General features: G+C 41.1%; 1 protein-coding gene across 2 annotated transcripts in view; it reads left to right on the forward strand.

Annotated features, from left to right (window-relative positions):
• nbas (NBAS subunit of NRZ tethering complex) overlaps window positions 1-14255 on the forward strand; it is a 547303-nt gene that overhangs the window by 315838 nt on the left and 217210 nt on the right. For both annotated transcript variants that reach the window (XM_060914124.1, XM_060914123.1), the window contains exons 41-42: window positions 5712-5944; window positions 6919-7029. In XM_060914124.1, coding sequence (XP_060770107.1) covers window positions 5712-5944; window positions 6919-7029 — 344 coding nt within the window. The remainder of the gene's footprint in view (window positions 1-5711; window positions 5945-6918; window positions 7030-14255) is intronic.

Consider the following 14255-nt stretch of genomic DNA (forward strand, 5'->3'; position numbering starts at 1 on the left):
TCCGTACTAAGCCTCAGAGTTTCCTCGCCCTCTTTCCAAATCATGGACGGAATTCTAAAAAATCAGAATGTGCCACGGTCACCAGTACTGTTATGACCACAAGCATAATACAGCACAAAGATATGGCAAAGCTAAAAGAACGCTTAAGGCAGTGGAAAAACAAAGAGAGTTGCGCACACGTGACTATTTTGTTTGCTTAACCCCGCATTTGTATATCCACCAACATGGCCGACATCCGGGTTTCTATTTTTCTTTGACATCACTTGCAAATCAAGGATATGAACAAACCTAAAGTAATGAGCCTGTTTGCAGTTTTTAGATGATAAAATTCAGAACCGAGGCTGAAACACGTTCCAATATTTCCACCTGGGGATTAGAGTTCACAAAGTTATCAACATTTCGAAACATGCTGTACTTTAATTTTTGCTCATTTGTAATTAATGTTCTTCAGTCAATTCATCAGCATTGAAATGCTCATTTAATGCATTATGCAGACTGTACACTAGAAAAGTTTGAAAGACACTGAAAAGACTTTTAAAAGACTAAAGTCTGACACCCTGTCACATCTAAAGACAATGTGTTATTAGTCACGGAGTTATGCCAGCCTTGCACCAAACAACTTTTCAAGTAATTATCTATGATTTTCACTTCAAAAGATTGGGGATCTTGCAGTGTCACTATTTGCATGAGCCAAGACTAAAGATCATATTAATCATGGCTTATTTTATCGGAATGTTAAAACGCAAGGAGCAAGAGAGAATAGAAATAGCAAGAGGTGTCTTTAACAACATGCAGGCAACTCTTACTTCACATAGAATTGGCTTAGAAGCAAGAAAGAGATTATTGAAGTGTTGTGTTTGGTCTACACTTTTATATGGAGCCAAAACACGGACAATAAATAACCAAAAGCAAAAAAAAAAAAAGACTTGAGGCCTTTGAGATGTGGGCTTACAGACGGATGAATATGATTTCTTGGACTGAAAAAGTCACAAATATGTGCTGAAGAGGGTAGGCGCTAAGCGAATGCTTCTGAAAGTAATTAAAGAGAGAATTTGGTCTTATAGTTAGACATTATGGCCTCCATCGTATTCTACTGTCAGGCCAGATAAACAGCAGGCAAGGTCGAGGCCGGCCCAGAATATCATGGGTTACGAACATCAGGGAATGGACTGGCATGTACAGAGGCAGTATGAAAAGCACAAAACCAGAAAGAATGGCGTTTCATCACATCCCACCCTCGACCAGAGGAAGGAATGTAAAGAAGTTGTTAAAACGAGGAAAGACTGACTTGAGACATTTGTTCTGATCACCTACACCAAACAATCAAGATGATGGGCCTCGATGATGATTAGAACTCGAGCAAAACCGTAGGTGCAAAAGAAGGCAACTGGACTCACATGAAATTCTCGAAGATGTTTCACTTCTCATCTGAAAGGCTTCTTCAGTTCTGTCTGACTAATGAGGAGTTCCAGGTATTTATCCTCTAGTGGACCAAAAACAACCCTAAGGAGAGTCGTTGAGGTCACATGGGTCGTTGAGTCATCATATAGGTGTTAGGATCACTGGAGGCCGGGTGTGAACGGTCTCTAGGCTGCTAACACCGTTCACACCCGGGCTCCAGTGACCTGATTAGATTAGATTAGATTAGATTAGATTAGATTAGATTAGATTAGATTAGATTAGATTAGATTAGATTAGATTAGATTAGATTAGATTAGATTAGATTAGATTAGATTAGATTAGATTAGATTAGATTAGATTAAACTTTATTGATCCCTTTGGGAGGGTTCCCTCAGGGAAATTAAGATTCCAGCAGCATCATTACAGATACACAGAGAAAAGAAATAGAGAAAACTTCTAGATAAATTAAAATAAATTAAGTATTTACATATACAAATATAAAAAGAATAAGATATGGGGAAGAGAGGAAGGGGGGAAAGGTGGGGAGGGGGGCCGGCGGCAGGAGAGATATTGCACATTATATTGCACATTGTCCGATATTGCTTATTGCTAGGCTAGGCTACTGCTCCTTCCCATCCTCTGTCCTCCTGTTACCCCTCCCCCCCCCCCCCCCCCCAGAGAGGAGTTGTACAGTAAGCATCTGCATAGAGAAAGCGACTGCTTAAATGAGAACTGAAGTCGTTGTTAAACTTGCTTTATTTCTTAATTAACGTGTTATTCAATTGCGTTTTCGGTTTAAGTAACCTTATATCGTGATTCGCATTGGCAACTAATTGCAATTAAATATACTTATCGGCCTATTCGGTTTTTAGCCGTGTTGAATTTAGTTTGTTTGGTCCACGGCAGGTGTCGCCTATCCGCGCGATCTTCACGAGACTTGTGCGAGACTTCGAAACGTGAAGTGTCAGCCAGGTGTCAGTGCCGCCATTTTGAAAACTGTTTTCCAAATGAAGTATTGCACAAAAACGAGTTTAAATGACATTTACTGCCTACTTTTTTCAAACTTTCCTGATTGCTATCAAAACAAACAAAACTTCCGGATTGATTACGTCAGCATTCGAAAGAGGGCGCGCGCGTCTTTTGACAACGTTGGCAGATGTTGGTCGTTTTGATTTCCGCTGTACGTTTTACTTCCGCCCTACAATGTCTCGCACAGGTCTCAACGAATTTCGTTTACAGCCATTGCTTTGACATATGGACTGATATATTACAGAGCATATTTCAAACACTCATAACTTGCTATGGCAGTGACAAAATAGCGATCAAAAATGCATTCCTATATTTAATAAAATGAGAAATAGAATTTTGATAATAAAAAAATTGCCTTCAGTTCTCCTTTAAATGAAGCTGTGATGGTGTGACACATACTATCACCCATCACTGCCTCTACATCCCAGTCCTTGTCGCCACCGTTTCTTGACTCGTATTTTCCTAGACTTTGCTCTTCTTCTCCTCTCTGCACTCATTGTACCTCAGACTACTATTTTTTTTTTTTTTTTTAAATAAAGCAAAGGGTCGTCTCTCACCACATATTGACTTTCAGTTATTATGGCTTACTGATTACTGTTAATAGTATTTTTTATGTTGAAACATTTCATTTCATTGTTTTTAAGGCATTTTTGGTCCACAGCATTTCTTTACATGTGCCTCAGACCTTTGCACAGTACTGCATATTGTAGAAGAAGAGCAAAATTGAACTAGGTTTCCTGATTCTGAAATACTGGTACAGAAGCGTACTGTACAGGAGTGTATCTGCTGTCCTCTTCTTCAGTGTTAAACTGTTTATTCAAGCTTTAGTGCCTCGACTCTTTTGAACAGTCGTGTTTTACAGATTCACCGCTGCACCAGTAAAACAGCTGAAAACTATTTTGAACTGTAACACCAATTACAGCAAATGTGAATCTCATTTGAAAAGTATTTCAGTGTCAAGGCTGCTTCCAAAAAGCTCAGTTAGCAACCAGGGAGAGCTTTTTCTCTGTAACGTACATATGATTTTTGTGGCTACTGCCTCATGTAGAGGTTGTAGCCAGTATGTCATCGTGCTGCAAGAATGAGTGCAACAATCGCGCAATGCGCATACAGGTGTTCCTATTAAAATGGCCGGTGAGTGTATACAATTCGGTTCAACCATTCGAAATAAATGGACTAGACTAAACAAATCGCTTTCAGAAAGAGAAAATGTGTTCCTGTTCTTAAATATACTCCAGGTCGTCCCCCTTTCCTCGCCGTCTTCGGCCAGTGGTCCGATGTGTGATGTAGATGTGACGCACTTCCTAGTTGTTACAGGAAGTTGTCGAAAAGAGTATTGAGACCACTGAGCTCTAGCGCTGGGCCTTTTCTGGGGAAATAAGAGTTTGGGTCATGGCAACAGCGTGTGTATGTCAGCCTCGGTTCGGAGGTTTCCGTTTCGAAAACTGTAAGAGATCAGAGTAGAATAATATAAAGTACAGACACTTGGTATATTTTACTTCTGTGATTTTTAAATTGTTCATTTTTGGATTATGCTTCATTTTTGTGGCTCATAGAGTAAATAGATTTTCTGCCTCATAGAGTAAATAGATACGCTATATTTACTGTCTGGACATGGGATCAGGAAACAATTTTATTTATAAGCAGTAGCCACATGTACCCATAGGGTGTACCTATTTTTTTTTTTCCGTCTACTTACTCCATGTTTCCGCTCATGATGATTGTGGCAGTGGGGGCGTGGCCTAGCGTCAGTTTGCGAATGGAGGGCGGGGCCAGGCAAGGTAAGGTGAATGGCGAAGTCAGTGCACCTGTGGTTCATTAATGTTGTGTGTCTGTGTTGTTGCAGTAACTGAGGATAGAAAAGGAGGGAAAGAGCAGAGAGAGAGAGGGCTCTCCCGACCAGAACACGTGTGTGTGTGTGTGTGTGTGTGTGTGTGTGTGTGTGTGTGTGAGAGCAGCAAGTGAGTAAAGCTGAAAAGCAGGAAAATAAGTAAAATAAAGTGTGTGTGAGAATTTCAGCTCCCACCCGCCGTGCTTCTCCCATACCAGGGTGCCCCACACACTTGTGCTTCACTCATCTCTGGGGTCCCTCGCACAGCGGCCACCTATCCTGGGGGTCCCTTGTATGGCTCATGCACAGGGCACACCTCCGATGGCCTTCCAGCAAGCCATCCCACTTTCAGCACCACTGTAATATGTCCCTGATGTGGGTGGAGTACAGAAGCACAGCAGGCGGGAGCTGATGTTCACACACCACACACACACACTTTATTTTACTTATTTTCTTGTTTTTCAGCTTTATTCGCTCGCTGCTCACACACAGTCATGTGTTCTGGTCGGGAGAGCCCCCTCTCTCTGCTCTCTCCCTCCTTTTCTAACCTCTGTCACTGCAACAACACAGACACACAACAGTAATTAACCACAGGTGCATTGACTTTGCCACTCACCTGCCCTGGCCCCGCCCTCCATTCACAAACTGACGCTAGGCCACACCCCCGCTGCCACAATGATACTTGGAAACATTTTTTTTTTAAACAAAAGTAAGCATCAATGACCACATTTTAGGTATTAAGCGATAAGTAAATTGCTTTATGCTTTTCAGAGTCCACTTCTGGATCTGGAGTTCTCTTATGCTGTGTTCACGTATATACCGGTACGATAGTGGTATAACTGTATCGATACAAAGTATACCGGTACAGTTTAGTGCATCTGTCCACACTAGCGAGAAATGTTTGCGGTTTTCTTTCACGGTAGTTGAAATGCGCGTGCGCGAAATGTTTCCGTGGTTACCGAGTAACTTCCTTCTGAGTATATATGCCGGATGAAACAACGTGTGTGTGCTTTTTGTTGTCAGTGTACAGTCTGTATTTCTGGTGGTCATTTATTCAGTTGAATCGTATAAAACGTGCGAGGCAGTTGAGAAAGAAACAAACGAATCTCCGTTCTTCACTATTTTATTCAGCGAAGACATGGATTGAGGTGTGTGACTTTGCACATTATATTTGTATCGATACAGAACTGCTTCATCTGTCCACACTACAGCGAAGCGCTACAGTACCGATACTGTACCAGTACGAAACCCATACGTTTGTTTCGTACCGATAGTTATACCGCTACAGTACCGGTATAGTTGCTAGTGTGGACAGGTGTTGCGGTACGAAAGTAGTATCGTATCGGTACAAAATCCCTAGTGTGGACAGGGTATTAGATTTGTCTAAACTGATACTCAGTTCATGCAGATGTTTGTTGGTTCATGTTCTCTTCCCTCTGTGTGACTTCAGGCCAATCCGAAGGAGCTGATTCACCTTGTGACCAGGCATGTGACTGAGCACGAAGGTTTTGATTGGGCAGACGAGGAGCTGGAGGCTCTGATTGGTCAGCTGCGGCTCTACAGTGAGCGTCTGACAGATTTCACTCAGGCCCAGGTGCTGCAGGGTCTCGGCCGAGGAGTGGACGTGCAACGCTTCAGCAACGACAGCCACTACAAGAAAGAGACCATCCTCGGGCTGGCTGAGTGCGTGCTCTGTGTGTGTGTGTGTGTGTGTGTGTGTGTGTGAGAGAGATCACATGTTTTTGAGGACCAAATGTTTCTGAATATTAAAAAGCAACTCTTTTTTTTTTTTCTTCATTTTTTCCCTATATTTTCACCAGCCAGCTCTGGGGGTGAAGGCTAAAACATCATCAGTGAAAAAAAAATTCTAGACTAATCCATTTAATTTGGCATCATGATCTGACAGCTATACACTCGAGTGCTGTTTATTGAGCTGTTTTAATTGCTATTGCACTGCGTTTGATCCAGAAACCCTACTTGTCATGAAACCCATCCCCAGTAATCACTAGCTGGGGGTCCACTGCAGTTTTGCACAAAATAGAAGCGGTATTTTTCAACATTTCGACAAACCACAATTGTGAGTGGTTTGTGTTTCCAAAAGTGATGTTATGTGATTAAAGCTGGGTTTTCTCCTCTCATCCTAGCTCTTATAGAGTGCTCCCTTTTTTCAGAAAGGCGTTTCCATTTGCTCGTCATGCGGCTTAAATGCGAAAAAAAAATGTTCTTCCATTTCAAATTTGTGAAATATTGCTTTATCAGATCACCTGAAAATTCACCTCGTGAGCATAAAATTTATTTTGCGATATTGAAGAGGTTTTCTTCGTTTCGAAATTCATGTTTCTGTTACCTTTTTTTAGTTCAGAATTTCAAATTGTGCCTTCGGTAGATTAATGGAAACACGGCTGTTATTTCCATAGCCACATGTCAGCTTCCTCGGTGTTTGGTAGCTGGAACTGAACTGATTTTGTGAGGTGAGAAACATCTGTTGCAGAACCGATTGCCAACTGATCGCCAAATGAAAGTGTGTGTCTTGCTTTTAGAATTTTTGGTGTTAATATTCGTATATTACTGTACTATAGCACTGCAGTAGTGTTACAACTGTTATTATACTGTGTGTGTGTGTGTGTGTGTGTGTGTGTGTGTGTGTGTGTGTGTAGGACTTTAGATGAGAGTGTGTATGGGATCTCTCGCTCTTTGGCTCAGCGCTACAGTATTCCACTATGGGAGGTGTATATGACGCATCTTGAATTCCTCTTCACAGACAGTGGGTAAGAAAGATTCGTGAACACACACACACGCACCCAGTCAGAGATCATGGCCAGTTCAAAGAGAAGCTGCTGACTCAAATACAAGAGAGGGATAGAAGCATTCTCCGACCATCATCCATTATTTCACAAAACTCTGTAATGTTCTATGGATATTTAAATAATATTGGCTGGCTTTTTTCGTGGTATATCAGATATATTCCATTCAGCTAGCATGATATTGAATGAGTCAAAGACAAGTAGCTGAATGGAATATATCCGATATACCATGAAAAAAAACAGCCATTATTATTATAATTATTATTATACACATTCAATGGAACAATTATAGATTTTACAAAACGTTAAGAACAGGGGGGTAACTTACCAATATTGAATACTGATTCTGGTCAAATGTAATTCAATGTTCTGTCAATCCAGTGTACAAAGTCCAAAAAGCCTGAATAACAAACCCAACTTATATACAAGCTATATACCGGTACAGGTTGACAGTTCAAGTTCAGTTACTTTTGGTCGTAGTTAATTGTTGCATTGCGGTTGTTCCAAACAAAAGGGCTTTGCTGAGTGAAGTCCATGAGTAAAGTCCTCTTGTAAAAGTCTCCATCACTTTTCCTCACCTCCAAGTAGAACTTTGACAATATTTCCACTATTACTCTCTCTTCCAGTTTTCAATGTCCGTTGGTATGTTTTTCTCTTGTAAATATGCAGGAAGAATATCCAGTGAAGTTTTGGTAGCCTTTCAGGTGTTCAGCACGTCTTTCTCTTTAAATCTTCCACTTTTAATGAAGCAAACTTCATGGCCATGTTTGTGTACAAATTATCAGTCACTCACTAGTGCGGAAGTTTTACATCTCTGACGTGTCTCTTTTCCAGTTTTTTTGATGTCCGTTGGTCTGTTTTTCTCTTGTAAATATGCATGAAGAATATATAATGAAGTTTTAGTAGCCTTTCGGGTGTTCAGGGCGTCTTTAGTTTCAGTTTATTTATTTAGTGCTTAATCCAAGTACTGAATTAACCTCGTTTTCTCTCTCCTGGTCAACAAAGAAATGATTGTATGCATGCGCAGCAGAAAAGTTTTGTCATTGGCTCTTTGGATGAATTCCGAAGTGTGACATCGTGTTGTCTTGACAACGTGCAATATTATCACAATATTGCACACTCATTCTCCATTGGGGAGAGTGGTGTAATACATGGAGGATAAGCGATATGATAACAGTATTGGATGCCATCAGTAAACCCACTAGAAGGGAATAAAATACATGTTTTTATTCCATGGAAAAAGTGTCCCATGTATATATAATAATAAATATTATTCTATCCCCATTTACTGGATATAAGCAATCACGCTCTGATTGGCTACTCTACTACTAGGATATCAGCTCGTATACCGTGAGTAGAGAAAAACAAAATGGTGGATGTTTTGCTGAACCAACCGAGGAGCACCCCCCTCCCCACCCCCATATCTCCTGTTCCACACTCCAGCCCAGTCAGTGGCGATAATGCACCTTTAAGTTGGTTTGCCAACCACCAAAAACCCTGAAGAAGAAACCCCCCCCCCAAAAAAAAGCACAGCAAAATATGGAATAAAAGTATTTGATGATAAAAACATATTTTTTAATTCTTCAAGAATTATTATTATTATTATCTCATCTCATCTCATCTCATCTCATTTTCTTCCGCTTATCCGGGGCCGGGTCTCGGAGGCAGCAATCTGAGCATGGAAGCCCAAACTTCCCTCTCCCCAGACACCTCGGCCAGCTCCTCGGGAAGAACACCGAGGCGTTCCCAGGCCAGCCGAGAGACATAGTCCCTCCAGCGTGTCCTGGGTCTTCCCCGGGGCCTCCTCCCGGGGGGACATGCCTGGAACACCTCCCCAGGGAGGCATCCAGGAGGCATCCGAAAGAGATGCCCGAGCCACCTCAGCTGATTCCTCTCGATGTGGAGGAGCAGCGGCTCTACTCCGAGCTCCTCCCGAGTGACTGTACTTCTCACCCTATCTCTAAGGGAGCGCCCAGCCACCCTGCGAAGGAAACTCATTTCGGCCGCTTGTATCCGTGATCTTGTTCTTTCGGTCATTACCCAAAGCTCATGACCATAGGTGAGAGTCGGAACGTAGATTGACTGGTAAATCGAGAGCTTCACCTTTTGGCTCAGCTCCTTCTTCACCACGACGGACCGATAAAGCGACCGCATCACTGCGGAGGCTGCACCGATCCACCTGTTGATCTCGCGCTCCATCCTTCCCTCACTCGTGAACAAGATCCCAAGATACTTAAACTCCTCCACTAAACTCCTCCACTCCTCCTTAAACATTATTATTATTATAGCATTTTTTTCACAGATTACGACTGTCATTTCGCCAGTTTGTTTACGTTCTAAGCGGAAATTATTTTGTCAGACATTTTGTACAAAGTTTTTATTTATCAAATTTTCAAAAAAAAAAAATGCTCTGTTTCCCAAAATGTAGTGAATGTGGATAGAATAAAATAGTTATTCCACTCAATCTTGTCGTACATGGCTTATAGCCAACTCGCCGCTACACGCCTCATCAGCTCTCAGCTCATGTACGCCTTGATTTTGTGGAATAACTGTTAAATGTGCATACAACTTCATTATAAGTAATAGTTGGTTTAAAAAAAAAAAATCTCCTGTGAAACTTTCCATATCCTAAGGTTGAGAAATCCTCACACAGCAACCATGTGAGGGGTGCAAACTAGGCACTTGACTGTATGTCATAAGATCACGGTTATGTTTTTTTTTATGTATATCTAGTGTTGTGAGCAGAGTAGGAAGTTACTTGGGATTCAACCTGAATGCGTTTGGGTGGGGCTTAAATAAGAAGTGTAAACTCTAGCACCAGGAAAATGTTACTGTGGATGAAGGAGAAATGCATCTGAAACACACGCGCATACACACACACACACACACACACACACACACACACACACACACACATACACACGCTTTATGTAATCTTCTGCCTGCCACTAAAGTACTGTCAACATCATATTCACTTTTTCTCTCTTTTCACGTCTCCCCTTATAGGTCTGTTTTTCTGTCTCTCGAAACACATTTCTTTTGCCTTGTTTATGTGACTAATGTGCTTCTCTTTATTCTCTCTGTATAAACACTCTGCTCTGCATCAGCTCTTCTGTAGAGCATATTAAGCGCATGAAACCGATTTACTGCCTGTGATATTTTTTGCCTCCGCCTCTCTCTCTCTCTCGCTCTCCCTGCAAGGCTTGCTCTGTATTCATTAGCATGCAGGAGCATTTGTTTTCCCTCTTTCTCTGCCTACAACATGAAATAAGGAAACGCTTTTCATAATCTCCCTTCAATTAATCTACACAATTTATATCTACAGTCCTGAATTTCACCAGAGGGCCTGTTTGCAAACTTTTCTCATTATTCATAAACTTTTGTTGTTTTCTTTGTTTGTCGGTAAGTAGCCTCGTCACAACCGAGGAAACGCAAACATAAATATTTGCCGCATTGCGTTTCTTTACACCGATGAGCACGATTAAAATGAGATGTGCTGTTTATTGATAATAGTCTCATGAGAATAAAGCTTGCTTTCCACAGGTTATTTGTTATCTATATTTGCACCATGAGATGAAATACATTTTCATGCATAAATATAACACGCTAGAGAATTCATTCATTTTTTTTTTTTGCCGTTGGCACTGTTACAATGTCATCCATCTTAAACCAGTCCGAGCATGTTACGTATCGAGGTGCATCTGATTTTCTGCTAAGTAAATTATAAAAAATTACTTTTCGAAGGTGTTTTTTTTTTTTGTCATTGTGACATTAGGATTAATTAAACATTAATGTCCCGTAATTTACGTTAGTTCAATTTTCTCCACTAAAAGACGCGGAGTGCTGTTCATCTAAACTAACACTTTCAAATGATGTAACTCTCTAAGATCCTTATAGCTTGGCATCCTGTCAGTGGCTAAATGATGCTAAGCAGCAGTCTAGCCTGTAATTACCACACACTAGTGCATCTCAAAATATTGGAATATTGTGAAAAAGTTCTCTCTTTTTTTTTTGTCATTTAGTTAAAGTAAACTTTCATATATTCTATATTCATTCCATATAAAGTGAAATATTTCAAGTGTTTTTTGTTTTAATTTTGATGATTAAGGGTTACAGCTCATGAAAATCAGAAATACAGTATCTCAAAATATTAGAATATTTCATTTCGAGTTTGAGTAAAACAGTATAAATACCGTGTATCTCTCTCGGTCTAGTTCAGTACACGCAACCACAATCATGGGGAAGACTACTGACTGGACAGTTGTCCAGAAAATGATCACTGACCTCCTCCACAAAGAGGGTAAGCCACAGAAGGTCATTGCTGAAAAGGCTGGCTGGAAAAGGTGCACAAGCAACAGGGATGACCGCAGCCTTGAGAGGATCATCAAGAAAAGTCGATCTAAGAACTTGGGAGAGCTTCACAAGGAGTGGATTCGGGCTGGTGTTGGTGCATCAAGAGCCAACCACGCACAGACGTCTTCAGGAAAGCGGCTACAACTGTCACATTCCTAATATCAAGCCACGCCTGAACCAGAGATGTTAGAAGCGTCTTACCTGAGCTAAGGAGAGAAAGAACTGGACTGTTTCTCAGTGGTCCAAAGTTCTCTTTTCAGATGAAAGTAATTTTCAGATTTTGAATTTAATTTGGAAATCAAGGTCTTAAAGTCTACAGGAAGAGTGGAGAGGCACAGAATCCAAGGTGTTTGAAGTCCAGTGTGAAGTTTCCGCAGTCTGTGATGATTTGGGATGCCATGTCATCTGCTGGCATTGGTTCCACTGTGTTTTTTATCAAGTCCGAAGTCAACGCAGCCATCTACCAGGAGATTTTAGAGCACTTCATGTTTCCGTCAGCTGATGAGCCAACATGATATTTTAGAAAACAAATTCTGACTTACTATTAAAAATGGCCACGTTTCTGCAACCAGGAAGCGCATCTGATGTCAGTGTGATGTGTCTCACTCAGAGGCCTGAGGACATTCTCGAGATAAAATCTCTATTCCCTATAACATTATAGTTCATTTAAAATATGCTTGCTGATGTAGCTCAGATGCGAACTAACGGAACTAAAGTGTAAAAGCAAGAAATTCCTTGTCTTGGGATGAATCCTATTGACCTTCTCGTGCATTAGATTATGTGGAAGCAATTATGCTTCACCCTGTGTAGTTTATGTTGGAAGACATTTTGGACTTTAATTAACCCCAGTCTGACAATCAGCACTACCACTGAAAGAACTGTAAAAAGGATCAAACCTTCGCCTCCATTCTTGATGTAGGTCTCCCCCTATTCAAGTAGACGAAACCTGAAAGTCCTAACAGTGAGTTGAGTGGACAGACTTTACTGTAAAGAATTTTGTAATGCACTAATGCAGCTAAATTTGCGAAGGTCCACCTGTATAACAATAATTAATGCTTAAGCAGTTATTAATGCATGCCTAGAAATACACATCTATTAGTTTATAGTGGTCATGTGACATCTGTTCTGAGTGTGATGCGGAGAATAAATGTATATTTTTCTTCTGTCCAGTCATCTTTAAGCACTGTATTATTATTATTATTATTATTATTATTACTTTTTTTAATAAGCCATGTCGAACTCCATGAAACTCATTTCCTTTTCCAATGGGCTGTCTTCAGGTAAATATTTTAGATAAACAATTGGCTACAGCAGTTGGTTCTGCTATAGTGCTTTCGTGTGCACAGTTCGGTGAATGCTGTGCTAGGTCCACCAATTAATTTTAGCACTCTCGGGGGGCGTCGTGGCTCAGGTGGATAAGGCGCCATACCATAAATCCGGGGACCCGGGTTTGATTCCAACCCGAGGTCATTTCCTGATCCCTCCCCATCTCTCTCTCCCGCTCATTTCCTGTCTCTACACTGTCCTATCCAATAAAGGTGAAAAAAAAGCCCCAAAAAATCTTTAATTTTAGCACTCTACCTCTGCCCATGTGTATTGCTGGGTTTCAGTCACGTGACTTTTCTTAGCGGTTTTACCAGAAGTGAAATAGCTGGTGGTCTAAACAGCTGCCGTAGTGCAAACAGCTAGCGATAACTTATCCGAGTATGCTCGTAATCTAAAAGCCACTGCTCACTTTAGATACATTCGGAAGATTGCTATGTGCAGTAGAATCGATCCCTACAGTCTGGGAAAGAAGGATTTGTCATATGATCTCGAAAACTACCCTTCAGTCGAGTTCCCCGACACCTCGGACTATCTGGTGTTGCAGATGTCCTTCTACACCGCAAAACAGATGAAAGCATGGAAGAGTATGGAGGCTTACAACTTTTTTTTTTTTGGTATGTGGCTGGGTAAAGGACCTCGGTATCGAGTCACTGCCAAATGAATCCTGTATTGTTTTTGCCCGTGTAAGTTTTTTTTTTTTAAAGCTTTTCATTCATGTCTTTCCAATGAAATGCTGCAAGTTGAAATGTGAACAAACAACAGTTTGCTTGATTCTTACTTGTGTTGGCTCTTATCTCTCAGGTAAATCATTCACAAAGATCATCAGAAACCCCTTCAAAGACCTGGATCTTAGTTAAACAAGACGGACAAGTGATCACGGCGCATTGTAACTGTACAGCTGGGGAAGAATTTTGTCGCGACCTTCATGCATATGGACTTTGTAAGGAGTAAACAAAGAAACAGCCGGGGACTTTAGCGCTTTGTGACTAAAAAAAAAAAAAAGTACCGTAAAATAACACACAGCAATAAAAGTAATTGGAAAACACGAAGGACATAGCTGAGAGGGATATACAAACCTTTCACGAAGTGATCAGTGCAAACTCGAGCGTGCTTCGACTCGGCTCCCTTCGATTTCAGTGAGAGATTCAAAAGCCGCCTTTCTCGATGTCTTTTGGTGAAATCCTGCGTTTGTTTACCCTTTTTTATTAGTTCATGGGGAACCCTGAAGAAACCATCAGTTTCACGGTTTGATCGATTCGAACATCCTAAAACAATGCAAGCGTAAGGCGTTTTTCATGCGAGCAATGCACATTCTCCAAACGAATGCTTTGTCAACTGAGCTTTGGTAGACCACCAGCTAAAGTTTTGAGTAACTAATGAGGCGGATGTGACGTCATGTGAAACCCAGCAATAGACTAAATGGTGGTGCTGTTGATCCTTTTAAAAGCCAGTATTAATAAGCTCATTGCCCTGAGTAACTGTTTCTCCCACATTTAGCAGGTTCTGTCCAG

Source organism: Neoarius graeffei, chromosome 2 (genome assembly GCF_027579695.1).
Source record: "Neoarius graeffei isolate fNeoGra1 chromosome 2, fNeoGra1.pri, whole genome shotgun sequence".
NCBI classification, from domain to species: Eukaryota; Metazoa; Chordata; class Actinopteri; order Siluriformes; family Ariidae; genus Neoarius; species Neoarius graeffei.